The sequence below is a fragment of the Erythrolamprus reginae genome, chromosome 2 (genome assembly GCF_031021105.1).
Source record: "Erythrolamprus reginae isolate rEryReg1 chromosome 2, rEryReg1.hap1, whole genome shotgun sequence".
NCBI lineage: Eukaryota > Metazoa > Chordata > Lepidosauria > Squamata > Dipsadidae > Erythrolamprus > Erythrolamprus reginae.
The window spans coordinates 98,689,247-98,716,915 of NC_091951.1; the positions used below are offsets into that span (position 1 = coordinate 98,689,247).

General features: G+C 43.4%; 2 protein-coding genes across 4 annotated transcripts in view; one reads left to right on the forward strand and one right to left on the reverse strand.

Annotated features, from left to right (window-relative positions):
- The first annotated feature begins 1,447 nt into the window (after positions 1-1,447).
- Positions 1,448-21,009, forward strand: CDC23 (cell division cycle 23). Of its 2 annotated transcripts, none has more exons than XM_070738806.1 (16): positions 1,448-1,696; positions 3,387-3,459; positions 4,004-4,141; positions 4,256-4,298; positions 5,368-5,473; positions 5,697-5,829; positions 6,022-6,199; positions 8,035-8,132; positions 9,112-9,193; positions 9,303-9,456; positions 10,707-10,826; positions 11,322-11,397; positions 12,202-12,263; positions 13,126-13,204; positions 17,819-17,938; positions 19,666-21,009. In XM_070738806.1, exons 1-16 carry the CDS (start codon positions 1,548-1,550, stop codon positions 19,837-19,839), a joined length of 1,785 nt encoding a protein of 594 aa, XP_070594907.1. In that variant the 5' UTR covers positions 1,448-1,547; the 3' UTR covers positions 19,840-21,009. The 2 variants fall into 2 exon arrangements, with proteins under 2 accessions (XP_070594907.1, XP_070594906.1); XM_070738805.1 differs by having other exon boundaries at positions 1,493-1,762.
- Positions 21,010-21,389: 380 nt separating this feature from the next.
- KIF20A (kinesin family member 20A) overlaps positions 21,390-27,669 on the reverse strand; it is a 34,484-nt gene continuing 28,204 nt past the window's right edge. For both annotated transcript variants that reach the window (XM_070738803.1, XM_070738804.1), the window contains exons 18-19: positions 26,260-26,397; positions 21,390-22,113 (exon numbers count right to left, since the gene is read on the reverse strand). In XM_070738803.1, coding sequence (XP_070594904.1) covers positions 21,769-22,113; positions 26,260-26,397 — 483 coding nt within the window. In that variant the 3' untranslated portion in view covers positions 21,390-21,768. The remainder of the gene's footprint in view (positions 22,114-26,259; positions 26,398-27,669) is intronic.

Consider the following 27,669-nt stretch of genomic DNA (forward strand, 5'->3'; position numbering starts at 1 on the left):
TACATTTGTCATACAAAAGCAGTAAAAAAAAAGATAAAGTTCTTGCCCTGATGTATGTTGATATTGGCTATTAGTTCAGTTACTGGCATTCTTTGTTACCCTGCCCCCCTTTCCTCTCAATACACTTTGAGAGAGAAATGTATGCTTGGAAAAGGAATTCTCATTGGGTTCAGGCAGAGACCAAACGCTTGACACTGGGAAAGGATGGGATGATAAACAAATCAGCAGTAATGAAATGTAGACAATACCACTAATAAAATTACATTAAATGCACTCATTGAAACCAAAGAAAAGTGAGACTAATGGCAAGGAAATAGAGGAATCCCAGCAGTGGCAAATAAAAATATGAGGAGAAAGCTGGGACTGGCATTAAAGGAAGAGGCAGATGATCGTACAAAAAGATTATCCTCCAGTGTCTAAAGGCCAAGAAGAAAGGAGATGCCTATCTGTGGCAAGTGGAGATCCTCCATAATGTTGAATTTTATTTATTTTTTAAAAAATTATTGACATATAAAACAACAATACAATTAAGAAAACATTAAAAAACAATGCAAACATACAAATAAAGAGGGGGGAAAGGGTAGGGGGGAGGAAAGAGAAGAAAAAAATAGAGGAAAAAAGAAGAGCAAGGAAAGGGAGAGAAAGAAAAAAGAAAGAAAAGAAAGTGCATCGTTGTTTTCTTCATTTATATTTCTGACAGTTCGAAAAGCAGACTGTACATACATCATAATGTTGAATTATAACAGTTGAATTACAAGTTGGTAACAGTTGAATTATAATGCTCAATTTAAAAAGTCTGTGGAAAATGAAAACATCTGAAATTATTGGAAGCCATATTAGCTGTATTTATTCAATTTATCAGTTCAATTATTTGAACTGATTATTTTATCGAACTTAATTGAATGCTTGAAAAAGATAATTTAGGCAGAGATCAAAAGACTTGCTCTGGGAAAGGATGAGATTGTAAACAAATCAGTGGAAAGTGGTATTAAACTGAATTAAGATGGCATAAAAGGTTAAATGAAATCAAAGATACCTTCCCTTTTAAGTTTTTCATTTCTTGATCTAGTCCTTCAAAATTCAAATTTACATTTTTTAAAGTTATTTATTTATAAGAATTTCCTGTGACTACGACAATAGAGTCACGGGGTTCAGAAAGATGGGGATGATGGTTTTACAGATACAGTAGTAACATCTCCACGCACCTTTCAACTAGAAAAAACGCGGAAAAAACCCCCAACCAATAACCCTGGTATCCGATTGGCGTTTACAGGAAGGACATGCGCATTAACCCAATAGATGCCACCATCACCCGCTTCTCCCTCCCCACCCAGAAAGGGTACCGGATCAGGGTGCCGCCTCCCTTCCTCAACCCTGTCATCTCTCAGCCAATGAAACCTCCGAATTTCGGTCCCCTCCGTCGCTATTGGTCGCCGAGAGCCAAAAAGGGCGGGGAACGAATCGTCCAATAGCGTCCCGAGCTCGGCGTGGCGCGCGCGCTCCGAGGGCCCCGGGTTGCGGGCCCGAGCTTGGGGGACGCTGGGAAGATGGCGGCGGGAGCGGCGGTTTCGGGGTCGCCGGCTGCAGGGCCCGACTTCGCTTGCGCGGATTTCTCCGACTTGCGGAAGATCAAGAAGCAGCTGCTGGATGTGGCGGAGCGGAGTCGGGAACGCGGCCTTCAGCATAGTGGGAAATGGTATGGGTACGCCCGACGGGAAGGACGCCCAGGGACCCTCCCTTTTGTAGAGGCTGCTCTTCCCAGGTGCCGGGAAGGGGGTGGGTGGTGGTGTAGCGGGAGTGTTCGAGTTGGCGAGGAGGGAGGTGCGGAGGTTTGAGGCGCTTTTACCTCTTGCGGGCGCCTTGCTTGGGGAACGTCGATCTGTGCGGTGGCTAAGAGCCGAAAAACGTCTGGATGACCGCTTAGGCCAGGGATAGGCAAAGTTGGCTCTTCTGTGACATCTGGACTTCAACTCCCAGAATTCCTGAGCTAGGCATGATTGGCTTAAGAGTTCTGGGAGTTGAAGTCCCCAAGTCATAGAAGAGCCACCTTTGCCTACCCCTGACTTAGGCGACCCAAATCAATGCAGATGGTTCATTAGGTCTCAGAAGTAACGGAACTGGCCGATTTGAATTCTTTAACGAGCTTGTGTGATGTTTGGGTGGGGGAATTCTATTAGTGTGCAAGGATAGCAATAGCACTTAGACTTGTATACCCCTTGATAGTGCTGTACAGTCCTCTCTAATAAGGATCACAATAGCACTTATATACCCCTTGATAGTGCTGTACAGAGCCTTTAATAAGGTTAGCAATAGCACATATACCATTTGATAGTGCTTTATATAGGGTGTCCAGCAAATCTGGAAACCAGGGAAACTAGTGAATTATCAGGGAAATTGACAGTTTGGGAATTATCAGGGAATTAGTGGGAAAAAATGGAATAAATCGGGGTGGGGAAAAAACTATTAAAATGTTTAAAAGTCGGGGGGAAATCATGTTAAAAACCCCCAGATCGCTCTGCCTGGCAGAGTCAAGCAAAAATGAGCATAACTGTGGCAACAACTTGGTTCCTCAGCTATCAATATTTTTCCATGGCTTAGCCGTTTGGTATGATGTCATCTATGACCCCGCCTTAGCTAGATCGCAAGTTACAGGGAAATGTCGGAAATTTCAAGGAATTTCAAAATGCTTTCCCCCTGGACACCCAGTTTATAGTCCTCTAATAAGGATAGCAATAGCACTTGTATACCGCTTGATAGTGCTTTACAGTCCTTTCTAATAAGGATAGCAGTCGCATTTGTATACTGCTTAATTGTGCTTTACAGTCCTCTAATAAGCTATTACTCTAATAGCAACAGCACTTACACTTGTATATAGCTGGATAATGCTTTATAGTCCTCTCAAATAAGGATAGCAATAGCACTTAGACTAGTATACTGCTTGATAGTGCTTTACAGACCTCTCCAAGTGGTTTACAGAGTTAGCCTATTGCCCCCCAATAATCTGGGTCCTGCTGATGATAGCATTTTAGCAAGGAGCCTAGAGATGTGCAACTTTAATGTAGCAGTTTCAGCTTGGAGGGCTTTCCTTAGTGAAATTATATGGCCATAGGGAATCTTTGTATGAGTCCATGATTGCTGGGTTCATACACAACCAGCTATAATTTGTTTTAGCTGGGAGTTATTAAATAATCTATAATGGATTGACTTTAATAACTTTAATAATTCCCAGTTAAAACATGCTAAGATGTAAACTCTGAATTGCAAACCAAGTACTGGTTCACAGAATGTGGCTAGCCAGAACTGAGTAAATAGTTTTGTGTAAACTTAGACAATGTGTTAGTTTATAAGCAGTGTTTGCTCTAACACAGTGGATGTTATTGTTGCAGGGCCTCAGAACTGGCTTTTGCCTTGGACCCCCTACCCTTGAATGAGCTACCACCTGTTCCTGAACTTACAGAGGTAAGGATAATTGTACTGTCTATGTAATACTAAGCTAAAAAGGATTACTTTAATTGTAATCATTGTAAAATCCAGGAACTTTGAGCCAGTTGGGATCATGGGCAGACTTAGTCTGCAATACTGCATTCTAACTAACGTGCCACCAGGGGTCATTTATTATTAAATCTGTAATAATCATTCTCAGAGAAGCACAAATCTTTCTTTGGTATAGCCAATACAGTTTGAAAATTCACAATTTATTTAATTTATTAAATTCACAATTTAATGTTGCTGTTTATAATAGGAGTTGGGAACAGGTGGTCTTCCAAATGTTACTGAACTACAGCTCCTAGAATGCCTCAGTATGTTCAGGCTGTGTAGACTGAAATTGCTGCGAGTTATAATTCAACACTGTTGGAAGGGAATAGGTTTTCCAACTTTTAAGGAACTTTGAGAATTGAAAGCCAGTTATTCAAGAAAAATATGTTCTTTCCCACAAGCTTTCCATGCTAGCAATGTATCATTTGTTTTGGAGTGGTTTAACATGGCTTTTTTTATTTCACAGGAAGATGCTTGTGATTTAGACGCTTACACTCTTGCCAAATCTTACTTTGATCTAAAAGAATACGACAGAGCAGCCTACTTTCTAAGAAACTGCAAAAGCCCCAAAGCCTATTTTTTGTATATGTACTCCAGATACCTGGTGAGCTAATATTACTTTCCTTCTGATTCTGGTGGCCTGACCAGTGTGATAAATATGGGACTATAGTATAATATACACTTGCTTAATCTTAAATTAATTGTTCTTTGTTTTCAGTCTGGTGAGAAAAAGAAAGATGATGAGACAGTGGATAGTCTAGGTAAGGAACCCAAGGTAAATCTTAGTTTGATTATTGATATGCAGTTTCTTAGGCATATTATTCTTTAGAAGAAGGGTGCAATTCTTAGCATAGGTAGGAAGAAAAATCAGTTCTCAATATGATACTTTTATTTATTTATTTATTTATTTATTTATTTATTTATTTATTTATTACATTTGTATGCCGCCCCTCTCCGTAGACTCGGGGTGGCTCACAGCAGTGATAGAAACAATATACAATACAAATCTAATAATACGAAGTTAAAAACCAATAATTTAAAAACATGCACACAACACACCATACATAAATTATATAGGCCTGGGGAAGATATTTCAATTCCCCCATGCCTGACGGCAGAGGTAGGTTTTGAGAAGTTTACGAAAGGCAAGGAGGGTGGGGGCAATTCTGATCTCTGGGGGGAGTTGGTTCCAGAGGGCCGAGGCCGCCACAGAGAAGGCTCTGTTCCTGGGTCCCGCCAAATGACATTGTTTAGTCGACAGGACCTGGAGAAGGCCAACTCTGTGGGACCTATGGAAAACACAGCAGCTTAACACAATATAACACTGAAAACGATGTAGCTCAGAATTATCTTAATAAATTCTAGACCAGATAGATTTAAATGCAGTGGAGCAAATACAGTATGTGTGCTTGGTAGCACAGTGGTTATAGTGCTACTTCAGCTAACTGTTAGCTGTAGTTCAGCAGTTCAAATCTCACCAGGATGAGGTTGATTCATCCTTCTATCCTTCCGAGGTGGGTAAAATAAGGACCCAGATTGTTGGGGGCAATATGCTGATTCTGTAAACCACTTAGAGAGGGCTGTAAAAGCACTATGAAGCGGTATATAAGTCTAAATGCTATTGCTTTATCCTTGATTGCTGGGTAAGAGATTTTGAAAGCTTGAGAACAATTATTTTATCACCTGAAATATAAAACACTTCTGATCTAGCTACAAATTGAAGGATATGTAGTTGTAAGTTACACATCCAATTTAACATGCAAAATATGATTATATGACAGTGCAGAAAATGTGACAATTATAGTAAAAGGCAGTTTTCTTTTTCTACAGGTCCCTTAGAAAAGGGACAGGTGAAAAATGAAGTTCTGAGAGAATTAAGAGTTGAACTTAGCAAGAAGCATAAAGCCCGAGAATTGGATGGATTTGGACTTTATCTGTAAGTTTGTATGAGATAACCAGTAATGTAAGCCATATAGAAGCACTTGCATTCATAAACGAAGCAGAAATTGTGAAAATAGTAAGGTGCCTTTTTCGTGTGTGTGTGTGTGTGTGTGTGTGTGTGTGTGACTTGTCTGCTATTCATTGTATAGCGTCATAAATTGGGGCAGCATGATTACAGAGTTTTGATCTTACAGTCTTTGCCTTTGTGTCCCCATTAGGTATGGAGTTGTCTTGCGAAAACTGGATCTAGTGAAAGAGGCTATTGATGTGTTTGTTGAAGCAACCCATATCCTGCCATTGCACTGGGGAGCCTGGCTAGAGCTTTGTAACTTGATCACAGACAAAGAGACGGTAAATTGTAGGATAATTTCATGCCCAATCCTTGTTTTCTCCCATTGCTTGAAGTAGCCTTGGTGGTTTTTACTGTAATCCTTTCTGAGAATCTATTCAAATGAGCAAACGCAGCAATTCCTACAATTCTGGGGAGGTGCAATAGACTCCTTCTCTAAGTGTGTTCCTCTTCTATTTGGTGCTTGCTGCTAGCTGAAGTTCCTGTCCTTGCCAGATACCTGGATGAAGGAGTTCTTCCTGGCACACATATACACAGAGCTGCAACTGATAGAGGAAGCCTTGCAGAAATACCAGAGTCTCATAGATGTTGGGTTTTCCAAGAGCACCTACATAATCTCCCAGATTGCAGTGGCCTATCATAATATTCGAGGTCAGTGAATCTTTTTAAGCTTGGTGTGGGAGGGTCTCCTTTTTAATTCCATTGTGTGCTGATCAGACTAACCATTGCAAGGGACTTTGGAGATCTTCCAGTCAATCCCCAAGTCCAGCAGGAGATTTATTTATCACAAAGTGCCAACCTGTTCTTCCTAATCACCTAATGGGCATGCCTGGGGTGGTGGTCATGTGACTGCATGGGCGTGGCCAACTCTACATCAGACATGTGGGTGGTACCTGTATAAGGTATCCAGGGTTGCAGAGAGAATCCTGGGGTCTGGTGGGTGGAGCAGAAGGGGTGGGTGGGTGGGAGGAAAGTAAGATCCAACCTGTGTGTGAGAGAGAGAGGGAGAGAGAACACTACTGTTAGCACTGATACAATTCTCTGAAATTGGATCAGATCTCTCTCTCTCTCTCTCTCTCTCTCTCTCTCTCTCTCTCTCTCACTCACTCACTCACTCACTCACTCACTCACTCACTCTCACTCACTCACTCACACACACACGATCGGTCTCTCTCTCTCGATTTCGTGCCTGCTTTAGGCAGGCTTAGATGCCCCGTTGCTTTGCTTCCCTCCTCCGCGGTCTCCTCGGTGCTCGCTTAAATTCTCCCTCTCCAGTCTATTATTATTTATTTATTAGATTTGTATGCCGCCCCTCTCCGCAGCCTCGGGGCGGCTCACAACATCTGCTTGATGCAGATGGCAACATAGCTCACATTGTCCTTTGCAAGTCCACTGTCGGTGAAGCTGGGCACTGTTGAGGACTGGCTTTTTGCCTGGCTTTGTCTACCAGGGTGGGGGGGACAGATAGGAGCCTGTGACAAACTACATTGGGAAAGCTGGCTGTGAGAGGAAGAGAAGTGAGCCGAACCCAGATGCTTCCTGAGTCCCTGAGCTGAACCTGAGAGGGAAGGGGGTGGCATTCCTGCGTGCTGCCCTTTCTAGTGCTGCTCCTTTCTTTATTCTTTATTAATTTATTTATTGGATTTGTATGCCGCCCTTCTCCGTGGACTCGGGACGGCTCACAACAAACATAGAATACATAATAAAACAATTTGATCCAATTAATAACAGTTAAAAGACTTAAAAACATCCCAAAAACTTAAAAACATTCAATTATCATTCACTCAATCAATAGATCATTCTAAATACATTCGTTGGTCAGGAGGGGCTCTTTACATGGGATCTCCCTACAGCAGGGAGAAGGGAGTGGTGTTCCTGCGTGCTTCTCTTTCTCTGTACTAATGCTGCTGTTCCCTTCTGTGCATGGAATCCCCCAGCAGGGAATAGCAGCATTAGCACACAGAAAGGGCAACACGCAGGAATGCTGCCCCCTTCTCCCTTTCCATTCCATTCCTGCACTGGGACATCACAACACAGGCCTCTCTGCAGGAAAAGAAACTGCCAAGCATATAGATGGTTATTGAAACGGATGTCCATGTGCTGCCTCTATGTTAATACAGATTAGGATTGCATTGGGTTTTTTGGAGGCTACAGCACTCTACTGGTTCATATTTAAGTGATTGTCTACTAGGATTCCTAGATCCCCCTAGCAGTTGCTGCTATTGAGTAAGGTTCCACTTATTCTTTACGCTTACATTTCAATTTTCTTGCCTGAGTGTAAAACCTTACTTTTCTCATCATTGATTTTCATTTTGTTAGACAGTGCCCATTGCTCTGGTCTGTCAAGATCCAACTTGATCTTGAGCCTATCTTCTGGGGTGTTGGCTGTTCCTGCCAGCTTGGTATTGGCTGCAAAATTTGATCAGTGCTCTTTTTATTTCCTCATCTAAACCGTTTATGATCATGTCATATTGCTTTTTCTTCAGATATTGACAAAGCATTATCCATCTTTAATGAATTAAGAAAACAAGACCCTTTCAGGATAGAAAATATGGATACCTTCTCCAACTTGCTTTATGTCAGAGTAAGTACCTTTTTTCTCAGCCATATTTTAACAAGATACACCCAACTAGTATTATGTTATTCACATCCATACAATGTGCTCACACTGTCATCACTGCCTGAAGTATCTTTTACATCTCAAAATGGTTCCAATCCCCTCTGCATGGAAATCTAGTTTCCACATAATCAGCAGCCAGCTTTGGCTTATACATCCTCTCTTCATTGGGCCTGTTTGCTCTCCTTAGCCCCTGTTCCGACACACACCAGCACAGCATCTTTTCCAACATACCTGTATTTTGATATGGAAAGATCATGCAGTCCATCTTCATGCATCAAAGTGCTGGAGAAAAGGAGGGAGGGGACAACAACAGGAAAGGGAAGACATACGTAGATTGTTGCATGGGACTTTACTACACATAGTTTCCAAACATTCCAAATCCCTAAAACATCTTCTCTCTACTTTTGCTGAAAAGTCTTTCAAAACAAGCTGATGCTTATCTGGATACATCCATGTTTTCTTGGCAACAAGGAGTGTTTTGGGGTGTTTGTTTGCCTTTCCATCTCCATGTCTGATCTTGCTTATCTCTTTCCAAACAGAACAATGTCTGATCTTGCTTATCTCTTTCCAAAATCAGCCAGTATAACCTAATGTTGCCATCTGCTATGACTTAACTGAAAACTAGATAATATGGTGGGTTTGTTGTGTAATTAGGTTACAGTATTGCTACAATAATCAAATAGGGTTGTGGTGTAATATGTTTGATTTTATGCCTTTTTTTGTTTGGTTGTTTAGAAAAACACAAATAACCGTAATGTAGTACTAGAAACCACCTTGATGGATTTATTTCTACACTTGTAGCGTGGCAGCCAAAATCTTAAGGTCAACTAGGTGGTTAACCAAGTGGCTGAATCTGAGACCTGAAATACTGTTTTTCCTAATTTCCTTTTGCAGCAGAGTAAATCTTCATTTCCCCCTTGTTCCTTTCCCCTCCCCTTACTAGGGTATGAAGCCCGAATTGAGCTATTTGGCCCATAACCTATGTGAGATTGATAAGTACCGTGTAGAAACTTGCTGTGTAATAGGTGAGAAACTTTGCATTTTCTTTTCTTGAAAAAGCTGGTTTTCCCCCCTCTCTTAAATAGTGCCCATGAAGCTATTTTCTTTCTTTCCCCTCGTTGTTTCTAAATTCAGGGAATTATTACAGTTTGCGTTCCCAGCATGAGAAAGCAGCACTCTATTTTCAGCGAGCACTGAAGCTGAATCCTCGGTATCTTGGAGCATGGACCCTGATGGGGCATGAATACATGGAGATGAAAAATACATCAGCAGCAATTCAAGCATATAGGTGTGTGTGTGTGCAAGACTTATTGTAGCTCTACGGCCTTGAGTTGGAAATGCTTTAACTGGGATGTTACCTTTTACAGAGATTTTACCCTTGTCCCAAATGAAATGTTCTGGGTGTCGAATGAGAAAAGATTTGTAGCAATAGCACTTAGACTTATATACCGCTTCAGAGTGCTTTACAGCCCTCTCTAAGTGGTTTAGAGTCACCATATTGTCCCCAGTAATCTGAGTCCTCATTTTGCTGACCATGGAAGGCTGTGTCAACCTTAAACCCGGATTGTGGGGGCAAGATGCTGGCTCTGTTAAAAAGTTCTATTGCTAACATGGTTGTAAGCTGCCCTGAGTCTAAGGAGAAGGGCGGCATAAAAATTGAATAAATAAATAAATAAAATAAATAAACCGACCAGAAATGAACTGCTGAAAGTCAGCAGAATTAGCCTACAATATTGCATTGCGTCACCACAGCTTTCTTATAGAAAGACATTATTTGCTAGACATAGTGCATTTGCATAACTTTAACCCTACCGTGTTTCCCCGAAAATAAGACAGCGTCTTATATTAATTTTTGCTCCCAAAGATGTGCTACGTCTTATTTTCAGGGGATGTCTTATTTTTTTTCAATGAATTGTATCCTGTATCCTGCTGCAGCAAAAACACATCCAAACACGCAGCTGCATGTTGGATGCGTATTGGATGTGTTTTAAATCTGATTGATGCAGCGTTTTGCGATGCAATTTATGGACAGTAGTGTTATATATGTTCTGTTTTGGAATGCTGCGAAATGAAAAAACTTCGTCTTACTTTCAGGGGATGCCTTATATTAGGCAATTCTACGAAACCTCTCCCATGTCTTACTTTTGGGGGTGACTTATTTTCAGGGAAACAGGGTAGCATAATTATGGTGCCCACAGTCTATGTACTGGGGGGTTGTCAGAGTTTGCTCTCATTACCTGACTTAGTTGCTATGTCTATTCATTGGTTATCTTGTTAATATGGCTCTCCCAGTTCATGAATATCTTAATAAAAATGACAGGAAACAGGATTGTTTTCTCTTTCTTAGGGGGAGAATGCGTGCCATCTCAATCACACCTCACTTACCTCTAAAAAGAAACCTTTCTTCTCATAAATAAAAAACTTATTTTCCTTTCTCTTCCCTCGCAATAATTCTTTTACTTCTGAAATTAATAACTGTATATGATGCTTTTATTTATATTGCTCTGACCCCCCCCTCCAAATGCCCTCCTCTCTTAGACATGCCATTGAAGTGAATAAAAGAGACTACAGGGCATGGTATGGATTGGGACAAACATATGAGATTCTCAAGATGCCATTTTACTGCCTTTATTATTACCGACGAGCCCATCAACTCAGGTAAAACAGGAAGCAAAGTTATCCCTATTGCTGCTTTTTTTTTTTTTAAAAAATCAACTATCCTTGGTATGTGAAGTTAAATTATTATATATGAAATAACTTCTTCATTTGGAAGTATCTATTTATAAAGAATACACTGCAAGTGATAAAACCTTGATTTTCAGTGGTTTTTAGACTACTCGCTTTATGAAAGGCAAAGGATTATAAATTGCAAAGAATTACAAAGATAAAAAATTCATAAGCTAATTATTATGGAAAAAGTAAATCCTGTGTTTATTTAGTGTTAACCTTCAGTGGGGTTTGTTTGGCTCAGTTTGATAAATAAAACCATGAAGTTAGTTGATACTAGGATAGGTTCTTCCGGTAGTTGAATTTGAAAAATCCCATTGCCAAAATCTGACAAGTCTTTAATTTTTTAACTTTGCTCAGCAAGTTGTAGATGATTTTAAATGATTTTAGTCTTTTTGTCAGCTAGATATCTTGTGTTTTTTGCAGACCCAATGATTCCCGTATGCTTGTTGCTCTTGGAGAATGTTATGAAAAATTAAATCAGCTAGTAGAAGCCAAAAAGGTACTAGAAACAACAAATTTGCAAAAGGGAGGGAGGGGAATTTATGGTTTCAAGGGGAACCAGATAGGGGAATTACTGTATGCAGTAAGTAGCCCTAGTCTGTGCATCATCCTTTTGGTTTGTGAGGTGTAGGTCATACGGTTAGGCTATCTGTATTAAGAAAGGAACAAAAAACATCAAGTCCTTCCTTGAATGGAATGAAAAATTTGATCATGATGTGCATTCATTTCCACATTTCCACTTGCCTAATGTAGGGACCAGTCCTTTCTTATTGCTTCATCCTCTGAGATGAAGAAAAAGAATGTCAAACCATTACTATTTGTAAGATCAAAAAGACTTTTTATTATAATAGCATTGCTCAATTTGTTCTGATGTTTAAGATGATTTTGCCCAGCATAAGGACTTACTACAAACATGTAGTAATTGCAAAAGAATTGTTTTTATTAAACCCATTTGTTAGGTCTGATTGATGGTGTTAATGTCCCACCATTTGTAAATGCAAAATTTCATAATCTTTCACATCAATTCCTGACCAGTAACTCAAAAGTCATTTTTACTGTGCAGTAGTCAGTACATGAGCCACCAGCAAAGGGAAATGGATTTGATTGTCTATAAAATAGTTTCTGTGGCATCTCTGATATATTTTAACTACCTTACTCATGGGGGGGTGGGGGTGGGGGTAACAAAGAGTGGGTGTGCATTTTGCCACCTGAGTCTGGAGCCCAAAGATGTAGGGATTTGGGTGGCATACAATGTTTGATAACTTATTATTCTTGACTTCATCTTTGCCTTTATCCCTGGCAGTGTTACTGGAGAGCATATGCTGTAGGGGATGTTGAAAAAATGGCACTGGTGAAGCTAGCAAAGTGAGTACGGCATTGTATTTCTCTTGCTTTACTTCCTCTATTAAGGCTGGAATAACTTAAATATGGAATGTTTCTGTTTTAAAAGGAAAGGGAAAGTGGGGCATGTGGGCTGCAGATGTGTTACATCATTGCACTACAGATATAGAAACATAGAAGACTGACGGCAGAAAAAGACCTCATGGTCCATCTAGTCTGCCCTTATACTATTTTCTGTATTTTATCTTACAATGGATATATGTTTATCCCAGGCATGTTTAAATTCAGTTACCGTGGATTTATCTACCACATCTGCTGGAAGTTTGTTCCAAGGATCTACCACTCTTTCAGTAAAATAATATTTTCTCATGTTGCTTTTGATCTTTCCCCCAACTAACTTCAGATAGTGTCCCCTTGTTCTTGTGTTCACTTTCCTATTAAAAACACTTCCCTCCTGGACCTTATTTAACCCTTTAACATATTTAAATGTTTCGATCATGTCCCCCCTTTTCCTTCTGTCCTCCAGACTATACAGATTGAGTTCATGAAGTCTATCCTGATACGTTTTATGCTTAAGACCTTCCACCATTCTTGTAGCCCGTCTTTGGACCCGTTCAATTTTGTCAATATCTTTTTGTAGGTGAGGTCTCCAGAACTGAACACAGTATTCCAAATGTGGTCTCACCAGCACTCTATATATTTTCCCCTAGAAATGCAGTTCATGTGTGATTAACTTTCTAGGCTTCTCCCTAAAAGCCTCTTGCAGGGTGAATCAAGTCCTAAAGCTTTGTACTCAAAAGTATAATGTTGAGTAGATACCTCCTGCTCACCTGATCTTTTTACTGTCGGCCAAGAGAATTCTCTTACTATTTGTGTCCTTTCTTAGGCTTCATGAGCAGTTGAATGAATCGGAACAAGCTGCCCAGTGCTATATCAAATACATCCAAGATATCTATACTTGTGGGGTAAGTCACTTCTAAATAAGTTTGGTAGAGCATGAGAGGTAAATATAGGAAAATCCCTGAAGCCCCTACAAACAATCCTTGGCTTATGATGGAATTGGGAGTGGATTTTCTGTCATAAATTGTCATGTCACGTGACTGCATCACTTTGCAGCTCACTGACCGCATCACTTCCCAGTAATGTTCCCATGTTACACCAACACAATCTGCATTGGTTGCCGATCAATTTCCGGTCACAATTCAAAGTGTTAGTTATGACCTATAACAGGGGTCGACAAAGTTGTTCAGAATCTAGGAGCCAGCCAAAAAATTTAGGAGCCAGAATTTTTTTTAAGCAAACTTGGTTTTTAATTTAACAAAAAAAACATTACAAACGTTATAAACAACATTTTACTTTTAAAGATAATAAATATTATATTTTGATATTTTAGATTTTAGGCAACATTCTAGTGTTTTTCACTTTGCGTTTTGTGGCCATGAACATGCCTTGTGATTTTAGAGCTGAAGTACCAGTGGTCCACAGCCTTGGCAGGATCAAACGCCTTCACAGATGGCCCATTCATGGTGATCATAAACAAGTCACTTAAACTTTCTTCTTGCATCCTTGATCTGAATTTATTTTTGACCATGTTCATCAAACTAAATCCTCTTTCACAACATGAGGTTGAGACAGGGAGCACCGCTACAATCGACAACAGGTTTCCCAGAACTGGAAATCTCTCGGTGTTGGAGAGTGCCAAATCCAGAAGCTCACACAGTTTCTTTCCTTTTCCAAGGACCTTAAACTCATACCACTCATTGAGGAGTGAGTGAATGCATTGGTCATCACTTTCAGGTGGAGATAGCTGTTTACGAAAATGATGAGCCAATGCAGTAATCTCAACCACACCGTAGTCCGGTGTGGTTGAGATTACTGGCCCGAAGGGAAGGAGCGGTTCGGGTTCCCCGCGCGGCGGAAGGAGAGGCACCAGAAGACTGACGGGTTTCCCGGCAGGCCAGTCCGGCCGGCCACCCATGCGAGCGCTTTTCGGCGACTGTTCCGGCCCGGGAGGTCCCACAGGACGCACGCCTTCGCCGGGGTTCAGTTGCATCAGGGGGGGAGGCTTGGGCAGCGAGAAGGGCAACGGCTGAGGGGAGGCCGCGGCAGCTGCCGAGTCTCCACCTGACATCGCTTTCACCCCCTCCCCCCCGGCGCAGGCCTGGCTCCGCCGAGCCGGCTCTGCTGTACTCCCGTCGGGATCCGAGGGGAGACCGTTAGTCAGAAACCGAAACAGAGAAGAAGGAAAGGGAGACCGGGCCGGGGACGCGGGTGAGGGGGGGAGGGGGGAGGAGGGGTTACTGGTCGGAAGTCACCGCGCACGCGGCCGGAGGAGGAATGAACAAAACCTCACGCCGGGAGGGGAGGGGCTTCCGCTTCTCTCCGAAGGCGGGTGAGCGGCCAAGATCGGAGCGTCTGTGTGCGGTGGGGGGGAGTGAAGGGGTTCGAGTAGGAGGCGGAATGGAGGCAAGGGGGGGAGGGAGAGACGCACGCAAGCGCAGGGGACGCTGGGAAAGCAGCTCGCTCCGAGGTTGATGGGCGGAGCTACGGAAGCCAAGATGTACCATTTCTGGGCGTAAACACAAGGCGGGAAAAATATACTGTATACATCAGTGATTTTCAACCTTTTTTGAGCCGCGGCACACTTTTTACATTTACAAAATCCTGGGACACACCACCAACCAAAATGACACAAATCTAATAAATAAATAAATACATACATACATACATACATACATACATACATACATACATACATACATACATAAATAACCCCCTCATATATATAATCCCATGTAACATCCCCTTATAAATACAGTCAATCATCAATCATCCCTCCTGAAATTTATACCGCTGTCTCATTTCTGGGTACTTCTCCTGTCTTTCCCCCTTTTCTCTCTCATGTTTCTCATTTCTCTCTCTTCCTCCCTTTTTCCCTCATTCCTTCTCCCTCTCACTTCTCCTCTTTTTCCATCCCTGTCTCTCTCCCCCCCTTATGTGTGTGTATGTATACACACTCCAACCATTTCCAAAACCAGGTGAGGGCTGGGGTTTAATTCTCTTTTATTCTTTTCAAAAACAGGTGAGGGCTGGGGTTTTTTTCTTATTATTTGGGTGCTTTTTACCATATGCTTCAAGAATCACCTCTCTCTCTCTCTTGTTTCTCTCTCCTCTCATTCTCTGCCTCAATCATTTTCTCATTTCTCCTCCCCTTTTTGTTCTCATTTCTCTCTCTCTCTCCTTTCCTCTTCCTGTCTCTCTTGCTATCTTTTTTTCTCTCTCTCTCTTGCTTTCTTTCAGTATCTCTTGCTATCTCTTTTTCTCTCTTGCTTTTCTTCTCTCGTGCTTTTTCTTGTTCTTTCTCTCTCTCTGTTGCTCTCTCTCATTCTCTTATTTTCTCTCTCTCTCTCTTTTCTTTCTCTCTCTCTTAGTCTCTCTCTCTCTTGTTCTCTCTTATTTTCTTTCTCTCTCTTTCATGCTTTCTCTCTCTTGTTCTTTATCACTCTCTCTCTCTCTGTTGCTCTCTCTCGTTCTCTCTCTTCCTTTCTTCTCTGTGGAGGCCAGCGAAGGTTTCCCTTAGTTTGAATGTTCCAAGCAAGCAGCCCCTTTACTGACAGCCGGGACGGGACTGTGAGAGGGGTGGGCGTTCCCACAGCGCTTGGAGCGGCTAGCGGCCGGATCGCCAGCGCCGCTGCAGCCACCGCTGTGGAAGAAGCCGCACCCCAAAAAAGCCAGAGAGAAGGAAGGATCGGGCGGGCGGGGACAGGCACAAGTGGAAGCCTCAGCCCTGGAGCCCCCTCGCGCCCATGGCTTCTCGTCGATGTCTCTGCCTGCCCGATCCGCTGGAGTGATAATAGCAGCGGCGGGCAGGAGCCCCCCCCGCTATTCCCGCCGCCGCCACCGCTATTAGCACTCCCGCGGATCGGGCAGGCAGAGGCATCGATGAGAAGCCATGGGTGCGAGGGGGCTCCAGGGCTGAGGCTTCCACTTGCAGGCCCCCCCCCCATTCCCGCCGCCGCCGCTATTAGCACTCCCGATGCCATTGCCACCGTGGGGAGGCAGGGGCAGCCACGGCTCCCTTTACTCCTACTGCCGCACCTCCCTGCCCCTGCCTCCCCACGGTGCCTCCGGCCAAACGCGCCTCTGGCTTCTCCGCCCTGCCCCATTGCCCGCCCACTCTCCTCCGCCGCCGCCTCCTGCCTTGGGGCGAGGAGTCCGGGACTGTGTGGCTTTGCGCCATGAAGAGAAAACGGCAGCAGGGAAAAGTCGGCCGTTTTCTCTTCATGGCGCAAAGCCACACAGTCCCGGACTCCCGGCCAAACGCGCCCCTGGCTTCTCCCCCCTGCCCCATTGCCCGCCCGATCCGCCCACTCTCCTCCGCCGCCTCTCGCCGCGGCACACCTGACGGTGTGTCGCGGCACACCAGTGTGCCGCGGCACACCGGTTGGGAAACGCTGGTATACATACAGTACAGCAGGCAACATTTTCTAGGCGCCAGACAACATTTTCTAGGCGCCACTGGCGACCAGGCGCCTGGGTTTGTCGATCCCAGACCTATAAAGCATGGCATCAGACCAGAATATCTCCGGGACCGCCTTCTGCCGCACAAATCCCAGCGCCCGGTTAGGTCCCACAGAGTTGGCCTTCTCCGGGTCCCGTCGACTAAACAATGTCGTTTGGCGGGATCCAGGAGAAGAGCCTTCTCTGTGGTGGCCCCGACCCTCTGGAACCAGCTCCCCCCCGGAGATCAGAACTGCCCCCACCCTCCTTGCCTTTCATAAAGTTCTTAAGACCCACCTCTGCCATCAGGCATGGGGGAACTGAGACATCTCCCCCGGGCCTATACAGTTTATACATGGTATGTTTGTGTGTATGCTTGCTTTTAATAATGGGATTTTTAGTGTTTTTTTAATTATTAGATTTGTTCTTACATTGTGTTTGTTATTGTTGTGAGCCGCCCCGAGACTACGGAGAGGGGCGGCATACAAATCTAATAGATGATAGATAGATAGATAGATAGATAGATGATAGATAGATAGATAGATAGATAGATAGATAGATAGATAGATAGATAGATAGATAGATAGATAGATTAGATAGATAGATAGATAGATAGATAGATAGATAGATAGATAGATAGATAGATAGATAGATAGATAGATAGATAGATAGATAGATTAGATAGATAGATAGATAGATAGATAGATAGATAGATAGATAGATAGATAGATAGATAGATAGATAGATAGATAGATAGAATCTCAGTTGCCACCATAATCCCAGGATTGTGTGGGTTATTATTACATGGGAAGAGGTGGGAGTCCCAGGCAAGCAAGCTGGTGACTAGTGTAGGCAGGTGCTAGGGGGCCGAGGGGATTGCTGTGGAAGGTGCCACGTGGGCATGTAAATGCAGGTGTCCCAGATTTTGATCACATAATTATGAGGGCGCTGAGATGGCCAAAATCTTGAAGACTGGTAAGTCATGTTTTTTTAACTGTTACTGAAACATTTAGTTCTGACTTTGAATGGCTGCTGAGTGAATGGCTGCAATTCAAGAACTCCCTGTATTGTATCCCAAGGAATTAGGGGACAACTTGGAAGTAAGCACCGCCTTCCGCTACTTGGCTCAGTATTACTTCAAGTGCAAACTCTGGGATGAAGCCTCGGCCTGTGCTCAAAAATGCTGCGCCTTCAACGACGTGAGTAACGGCTCCAGTTCAAGTGGACAATTTTGCACTGGGGCTTTATACCTCCTTCCTACCTGTCCCCATATGTATGTATACAGCATTAATGTATGAGTCCTTTCCCCCCTTCATTGTGGCTAGGCCAAAATGTGTCCTCCAGGTATAATTCACATGTAAAAATAACCTGGGAGAGCTACTCTTTTAATTTAGGATGGTAAAAAATAATGAATTTTTTAAAATTAATACTGACAGATCCTAGAAACCATATAAGCCATTACAAGAAATATTCATTTAGCTGCCTCCTCCATCATATATGATCAATACAAAAGTCAGCATGTAGCTGTCTGAGAAGGTTGCAGAATTTACCTCTGCTAAACTGCCTTTCAGCTGTTTAATGGACTAAGGAGATTGATACTGTAATATTCTCATATGCACAAGAGATTTACCATTACTATATACAGTAGTCCCTCACCTATCGCTGGTGTTACGTTCCAGACCCGGCCGCGATAGGTGAAATCCGCGATGGGGAATTTCTCCTCCTTCCCAGCTCTTTCTACAACCCCAAGCACACCGCCGCCGCCAACCACTAAGCGCGCCTCCAAAGACTGCCTTCTCAGCACTGGCGAGGCGGGTTGAACGAGGGGACGGGCCTCCGCCAGAGCTCAGTCCCCGCCCCACTCATCATTCGCCCAGCCGCGGGCTGGTTGGCTTGTCCTGTATCTGTGCCAACGCTGACTTCAAAACCCGCGATGAAGTGAAGCCGTGGTGGGTGAAGCGCGATATAGCGAGGGACTACTGTACCAGTGGTTCTCAATCTGGGGGTCCGGACCCTTTTGGGGGTCGAACAACTGTTTCACAGGGATCACCTATGGGAAAAGACAAATTTCCCAAGGTTTTAGGAACTAAAGCTTCTATTCTGGCGCCTTGGAAGATATTTTTACAACCCAACCAATCAGGCGTTTACAGTGAGGGTGTCCCTCTGACCTTCCTGCCAATCAGCTTAAAGCTGTTGGGAGAATTGGTGCTAGACGTATGGTTGGGAGTCAGCACAACATGAGGAACTATATTTAAGGGGTCAGGGCATTAGAAAGGTTGAGAACCATAGTATAAACCAGACCTGGGCAAGGGGTGGCCCGCCCGCTGTCTGTGACTGGCCCAGCCGCTATCTGACCGATCCGTGGAGTTCGGGGTCCGCTCCAATGCGAGGATGAAAGAGCTCACCGCGTCTGCCGGGACTCCTCCAGTTCCTGCTTTCCTGATGAATCAGGAAAGCAGGAACCGGAGGAGTCCCGGCAGATGCGGTGAGCTCTTTCATCTTTGCACTGGAGCAGACCCCGACCTCCTACCGAGTGGCCGAGCACAGAAACCACGCAAACACTCCAGCACAGTGACTATGGTTCACCATGTTGCCGTAAAGCAAACAATTGGGGGTTTGTAGAGTGGGTCTGGGTGTTTAGGTCAGGCCAGGATCTGTGTCTTTACAGTATTGAGTAGAACTGAGTTATATTAGTCCAGCCCTCTAAAACCATCCCAATTTCTCATGCAGCCCCATGGCAAAATTAATTGCCCACCCCTGATATAAACTCTCTTTCCCCCCTATTGTGTGTGCATGTCTGAAGCATTACCTATCTGTTTAGTTATGATTTAGCATGATGTGCCTGTGTTGTGGAGCATTCATATTACCTGTTTTCTATCAGCATTCCCCCCCCCCCTTTCCTCATACATCTGGCTTTTATTTCTAGACAAGAGAAGAAGGAAAGGCTCTTTTGCGACAAATCTTGCAGTTACGAAACCAAGGGGAGACATCAGCTACAGAGACGGCAACCACACCTTTTCTACTTCCTTCTTCCCTTTCTGCCAACAACACTCCAACCCGCCGAGTGTCCCCACTGAATTTGTCTAATATTACACCTTGAACTGAACTACCTTTTTGTGCTGGCTCAGTTGAGAGGACGCTCCTGTTGTAGACCGGATCTTTCTCTTGAATACTGCCATTCTAGGAAGGCTTGTGTGTTCAGTTCGGGTGGCTGACATCACATTGCTGAAGATGACTGTCTACTGTATTGTAACCATGAAATGGTAATAGCTCAGACAGTGCAGTGAGATGAATTCACTGTACATCCAAAGTCTTCTTACAACTCTGGCATCTGGGAGAGAGAGAACCTCTTTTTACACTGGCTGTGGGGTTGCTTTCTGTCCCTTTTTTCATCACATTCCTTTCTGAGGATGTTGTAACATGCAAGTTATCAGTTTCTCAGATTTGCATCAGACTTGAAACCATATCACATTTATTTGAAATTTAAAAGGAGTGTCTGCGAGTACCTGACTTTTTGTCTTTTATTATGTGACTTATAAAAGCTTATCTCAAGAGATAGCAGCAAGACAGAGAATGTGGCTGGAAAAATGAATAGGTCACATCTAATTCAATGCCAGGCTGAAACTGGCAACATAAAGTGATGAGAGCATATTTTATGCCAGCAGGTGCAGTGTTGCTGTTTTCTCACATAGGCTCTAGAAATTGTAAAGATTATTTTAGTTAATTGACAACCAGGGGAAATTACTTGAGAGCAAACCTGTCCGTTTGATTTAGCAGCTTGTAAATGTTCAGTTTAAACTCATAGCTTTATGCTTGTAAATCAGTCTTTAAATGTCAAGACTGCTAGAATTCAAGAATCCTAAAAAGATTTTGTGGTTAGGAATCATGTTATCTACCATCACCGGTTTTTATCAGTATATTTTCAAGAAATCAGATTTATGGCATAGGACATGTTTCAGAGATATTGAGACTTCAGTATTCATATTTAGAAGTTTAATCCTCCTCCTCAGCGTGGAGAACAGCCTTCCAAATTTATAGCAGATAAAATGTATAGTCAGTTCAAGCAATTGCTTGGATCATCTACTAATAAAATAATTCTTGTATAATTGTAAAATAACCCAACCCACTGTTGTACTGTGTGGTAGTCATTACATTTCATGCCTTTTTATATTAGTGGAAACTGAAGCAAGGCTGCCATCCTTTGAATAGTAGATCTATTTTTTTCCACGTTAAAATCAATAAATTTGTGCACAAGGAGGCTCCTACAAAATAGAGAACCAGAGTGGTATTTGCGTTGGTGGTCCTTTTAGAAGTATCCCTCCTTTAGCCTTGGATTGCTGTAAATTATTCCATGAACTGATGCCTCACATGATTATCAAAATCTAAATGCAATCATCTTTTGCTATTAAACTGGCTCCACCCAGTGTTTCCCTTTCAATAATTGAAAGAGAAAAAAGTGGTACCACTGACTACATTGGAATTCGGTTTTAGTTGGGGAAGGCCCTGTTAACCACCTTGAATGCCTTAGATAAAAGATATAAATTGTAAATATATTTTGCAAGATTTCCCCCAATTCTTCTGGAAGGAACTCTTATCTGGCCAATATTTTTAAATGTACCTCAATTGTATAGAATCCAGTCTACACAACTCTAACATTTCAATACATTTATTATCTGTTTAACATATATAAAAATATGTTCTGCATGCTGTGTAACTTTTTTTTAATACAAATCAAACACATAAAATATATCCAGGTTACATAACCACTGGAATAGCAGCTGGCCTGAAACAAAAAGACATGCATAGTAACCATCTTTAGAAAACCAAAAAATCCTCAGGCAGTATCTTACTAAATACATTGAATAGATTATATACATTAATTGGATCCAAAGGTAATTGTACTTGAGGGCGACCTGTTTAAGTCACTTTTTTGCCGTCCTCTTAAAGCTTTCCTATACCTGAAGCCAACTCACTGATGGTAAAGGCACTAATTGGCTGCCCTGCCTGACAAGGCCTGGGTTCAAAGCATTCAGTATTTTCTGCTAAAGGGCACCGGCTTCAGCCCTGGAGTTCCTCGGGCACGTAAGATGCGAGTGTAAGGGCTCTCGGTCGCTGCAGGCTTAGTAGTTGTGTGAGTGAGGAGGTTGTGCAAGAACAGCTTCTTGGTGGGAGGTTGACTCTTGGGCTGCAAGTTTTCATTATTTCCACAGAAACGCTTTTTCATGGAAGCTGGTGCCACTGACACTGTTGTCATGTTTGCTGCAGCCTGAAACTTCTGCATGGCCTGATATTGTTCTGAAATACAGGTAGCTTTCTTCCGCATGTCCAGCTTCACCAGTATCACGTTATTCTGAAGTTCAGCCAAGGTCTGGTCCTAGAAAGAACACCCAAGGAAAAGATGGTGATGGTAGTGATTTATCCCAACCGGTGGCCCTGCCAATCAGACAGCTGCCTCCAAGCTCTACGAGCTGAAAGTGACACGCTAATTTGGGCCTTTTCCAGGCTAACTTAACATTTTGATCAGCCAGAGACCTGCACAAATTGCATGAATAAGAGCCTCATCTCCATAAGATCAGTTGAGTAACTGGGTTTGGAATGCATAGTATTACAGTGATATCTTGGTATTCAATGCTAATTGTTTCTGGGAGGTATGACAGGTACTAAAAAGGACGAGTCCCAAACAAACCACATGGTAACATGTAACCCTTTGTTTCAACGGGTAAGAATTTTCTGTCCGCCTTCCCCCTCCTTTTGCAGCGACCTTCCCTTCCTGTCCATTCCCCAAAGCTATCACCCTCTTCTTACAGCAATAGGTTAAGTACTAAAGGAAGGTTGAGTACTCGGATAACATTTTCATGCCAAAATATATCACGTAGCAAATAAATAAGGGCTTGTGGCAGTCCTGTCTTAAGAAGTTTTTGTTTTTAGTACTGTACTTGGTACAAACATTTCCCAGGGCCAGTGTTCCCTTTAGAGTGCGCGCGGCCACGCAGACAAAAACTAAATGCCACGCAGGGTTTTCAAACCCCGCGAGCGGTAGAGCTGGTGCCATTTCTCCCCACTCAACAGCTGATCTGCCCCTCCCAAGCTGTCGGCTGGGGAGAAACCCCCGTGGGCTGAGCCCCGCTCGGCTTCTCCGGCTGTCTGGGGACCATGCCCCGTCCAACCCACGCGCCTGGCGGGCACCAGATAGGGGAAGGGTGGCCCTAAGCAAGATGGGTGCAATCCCCGCCTCCTCTGGGCTGCCTCAGGGCAAACTTCTGTGCTCCACCATGTGCCCGGGGGGGAAGCTGAGCACTCCACCATGAGTTTTTAAAGAGAAAGGCAGAGGGAGGGCGAGGCAAGAGCTCCGGTTTGGGCAGCACCGCAGGAATGTACGTGTGTAGCCTGTGGGAAAGAGGGGTAGTCGTTCCTGTTGCTCAGGTGATGGCGCTGCCCAAACCGGAGCTCTTGCCTCCCCCTCCCTTTCTCTCTAAAGCTCGCACTCAGCCGCCCCCCCCCCCCCCAGGCACATGGCCCCTCCGGGAAGAAAATGGCTCTTTGCCTGCCGGGGAGGCGGACTCTGCTGCTGCCACCGCAGCCACATCCCCTACCAGAAAACAGCCTGCCTCTTCCCGCACCTCGCTCCGAGTCCTGCAGGATTACGACAAGAGAAAGAAAAAGGGAGAGGAAAAAGAAAAACAGAAATGAAAATGAGAAATGAGAGCAAAAAGGGAGGAGAAGCAAATGAGAGAGAAGGGGGAGGGAGAAATACACAGAAATGAGACCTGGAGGGAGAGAATGAGAGAGAGAGAAAGAAAAGGGAAAGGGAGGGATTGAAGGAAGAAGAAAATGAGGGAATAAGGAAGGAGGAAGAATGAAATGAATGGAGGGACGGAGGAAGGAAGGACTTTTTTGGAGGGATAATTTTTTTTAAAAAAATTCTCTTAACATACATTCAAACAATACAGTGTGTCATCTAATTTTCCATGAATAAAATGCGGTATTTTGTTAGTAACTAATATCAATCATCAAAAAAAGTTGCAAAAGTTTTTTTTTCTAATTTTGTCATTTAGTTACATTTTCTTTTAATTAAATTCCCTCAATGTTCCTTCAAAAAGTACACCAATTATATTTCTAACTTATTAACCATTATGCCAAAGTGCTTCCTTCTTTCTTTATACATTTTTCTATAAACCAATAAAACCTTGTATAGCCAATCAGATGTTAACAAACAGAAATTAAAAACAAAACATAAACATATTCGAATTTCAGACTTCTTCCGCCCCTAAATACCACATTTACCTAATCCCAAATTTAAAAATTATTTCAACCCATCTAACATTTAGCCAATTAATACTTATCTACATTTCTTGCTTAATTATTAATCTTAAATTTCAGTCAATTTGAGAAAAGAAAAAAAGGGGGGGAAATCTATTCTCTATTTTCAATCAATTAAAAATCATTAACATCATTAATCTCCCCAACAATTCTAAATTCAATTCCATTTATTAAAACAGATCAGCAATTCCTAAATTCATATATCTAAGTAGAAAAATCAAAGTTAAAAAAGAGCAAGCAAAACAATACTCTAAGCTTAATCAACCTTTCTCAAACTCCAATTTCTTTAATCCGAACAGAACTTTGAACCGAACCCCCCCTTTTTTGTATCCCCTTTTAATCCCCTTTTCCATTTTATTCTTTCTGTTCTTCTAGGAAGGAAGGACTTTGTTAGAAAAATAAAGGGGTTATTGGATCAAACTTTGGATACTTGACAAAGTAGTTATGATGATGGCAATGTCCCAGGGTTATGTGAACATCTTTTGGGATCTTCTGACAAGCAACTGCAGGGATTCACTTAACGACTGTGGCAAGAAAAGTGGTAAAGTGAGGCAGAGCTCACTTAATAACTGTCTTACTCAGGAGATAGAAATGTTGGCCACCATTGGGGTCAGAACAGAGGTCGAGGATTATCTGTCTGACCAGTGCACTCTTTTGGAAGCAGATCATGAGTCCTTTTTGAAGCTCCACAGAAAACATCTAGGGGAGAAGGCAGGTTGTCTTCTCCTTACAACGGTTCATTTACTGACCGTTCAAAGTTGCAACCGCCCTGAAAAAAGTGAAATTTTCACACTTACGACCTTCGCAGCAGCCCCACGACTTGGCCGCCGTTTCATATTTATGACAGTTGCTATGTCTTGAGGTCACGTGACCTCTTTTTGCGACCATCTCACAAGCAAAGACAATGGGGGAGAGGGGGCAGAGAATCCAGATTCGCTTAATGACCGGGTTTCTAACCGATCCACACCCAGGCATGAAAATGTGCCGCTCAGACATTATACTTTTCCACCCACACTGAAAAAAAATTAGAGGGAACATTGCCCAGAAAATTAATTTAGTGGGCTACTGCCTCTGCTTCACAATTTTACATTTTTCTTTACACTAAGAGATTAATTTTGCGATTTGTTTATGCTATGAGGTTTTCAGCAAAGGATAAAAGCCACCTATCAAAATAGATACTGTATTTTTTGGAGAATAAGACACACCTTTCCCCCCCTAAAAGGAGGTTTATAATTTGGATGCGTTTTATTCATAGAATGTAGCTCCAACGAACTTGTTGCTAAAGTTCACCTTGGGGAACAGCTGATTGAGGGTATTCAGGTAGGCCATCCATCCCCCAATCAGGTTTTTTCGTTTCCTCCCCAAAAACTAAGGTGCACCTTAAACTCCAGTGCATCTTATGTTGTGGTTAGCTCTGGCCCAGCTCCTGCCCCAAGGACTGTGGATGTGGGGGAGACATCCACATGCTGCAGGCCTGTTTTGCACCCAGTGGAATCTGATGATGAAGGCTCCTCTGACCAAGAAGACATGAGTGACAGGGAGGAGGAGAGTGGGGCAGACAACTCAGAAGGAGATCAATTATCTAGCTCCTCCTTGGATTCAGAACAAGAGTTAATGATACAGCCACGCATGCGGAGAGCGATGCATAGGCAACAACAACTGAGAGATTATTATCAAAGAAAATGAGGCCACCTGTGGTTGGTGGGGCTGTGGTAATTAGTGAGGCTGCTATAAAGAGCAGCCTGTGGGTTTGGCCATTGTGGAGGATTATCGGATCGTCGTGTTTCGTGACTGCTTTACTGACTGACCTTTTGTGTGCTGATTTTTCCCTGCTTTGAAACTAAACCAGAGCAAAGTGTGTTTCACTTTGTGAAAGAAGAAGGACTGTGAATTGTCTCACAGCTTCAAGCTAAGTATCACAGGACTGATAAGGGACTTGTATTAATTACCAGTTTGTTTGGTGATGAGTGCTCTTTGCTATCCCAAAAGTGGGCTTGGTTTAAGTGAATTTTCATTATAAAGAACATTGTTTTGAATTTTCAAACGTGTGTGTGTCTGAAATTTGTTCCTGTGAATTTTTGGGAGGCGTCTACCAGAGAGCCCGACAGAACATCTTATAGTCCAAAAAATATGGTATTCATGAGTGTCGTAGAAGAAAAGAACCTCGCAAAGTAGCTATATTCAGCAGGCCTTTCCTTACCTGTTTGACCAGGATATTGTTACACTCTTTGAGGGTTTCCCGGAGCTTTCCGGCACTTGTGCTGTGACAACATGCTCTTTCAGCTGACTGGAACAGCTGTCCAAGATTCTGCAGCTCTGAACGTAGCCCCCTGACATTCTGAGAGCAAAGAAGAGTCACATAACCAAGTAGAGAAAGACGAGAGCAGAAAGCTTCGATTCACTGGGGAACAATTTGTAACACAATTTCTGTTGAGTTTTTTCATGCTGGTTTCAAAACTTAGTCAGTTTTCTTCTACCATGTCATGTTTTTTTTCCTCTACACCTTATATATATAATATATACTGCTCAAAAAAATAAAGGGAACGCTCAAGTAACACATCCTAGATCTGAATGAATGAAATAATCTCACTGAATACTTTGTTCTGTACAAAGTTGAATGTGCACAACAGCATGTGAAATTGATCATCAATCAGTGTTGCTTCCTAAGTGGACAGTTTGATTTCATAGAAGTTTGATTTACTTGGAGTTACATTGTGTTGTTTAATTGTTCCCTTTATTTTTTTTAGCAGTACAGTGATCCCCCGGGTATCGCGACCCCGATCATTGCGAAACGGCTATATCGCGAGTTTTCAACCCGGAAGTAACACCATCTGCACGCATGCGTAGATGGTGGAGTTTGCGTTCCGGCAGATCAGCTGCTGGGCGGCCGAAGGAACGTTCCCTGGGTCTTCCCGCCGGCATGGGGGGCTTCCTAGCACCCCCCAAACCCGGGTTGGGGGCTGGGGGGGGTGCTAGGAAGCTCCCCATGATGGCGGAGACCTGTTAAAACACTCGCGCGGCTTCCAAACTGAGTCCTGAAGCCAAGCGCAGAAGTTCGCCTTTGGCGCTTGGCTTCAGGACTCAGTTTGGAAGCCGCGCGAGTGTTTTAAAAGGTCTCCGCCAACAATGGGATCTTCCTAGCACCCCCCAAACCCGGGTTGGGGGCTCGGGGGGGGGGGGTGCTTGGAAGCTCCCCATGATGGCGGAGACCTGTTAAAACACTCGCGCGGCTTCCAAACCGAGTCCTGAAGCCAAGCGCAGAAGTTCGCCTTTGGCGTTTGGCTTCAGGACTCGTTTTGGAAGCCGCGCGAGTGTTTTAAAAGGTCTCCGCCAACAATGGGATCTTCCTAGCACCCCCCAAACCCGGGTTGGGGGCTCGGGGGGGGTGCTAGGAAGCTCCCCATGATGGCGGAGACCTGTTAAAACACTCGCGCGGCTTCCAAACCGAGTCCTGAAGCCAAGCGCAGAAGTTCGCCTTTGGCGCTTGGCTTCAGGACTCAGTTTGGAAGCCGCGCGAGTGTTTTAAAAGGTCTCCGCCAACAATGGGAGCTTCCTAGCACCCCCCAAACCCGGGTTGGGGGCTCGGGGGGGGTGCTAGGAAGCTCCCATT

Excerpts from the sequence above, each read along its gene's own strand:
- CDC23 (XM_070738805.1), top strand. The coding sequence starts at position 1,548 with ATGGCGGCGGGAGCGGCGGTTTCGGGGTCGCCGGCTGCAGGGCCCGAC. Across the intron at positions 5,474-5,696 it reads GATGGATTTGGACTTTATCT|GTATGGAGTTGTCTTGCGAA; the intron begins GTAAGTTTGTAT and ends TGTCCCCATTAG. Across the intron at positions 13,205-17,818 it reads AAGATATCTATACTTGTGGG|GAATTAGGGGACAACTTGGA; the intron begins GTAAGTCACTTC and ends TTGTATCCCAAG.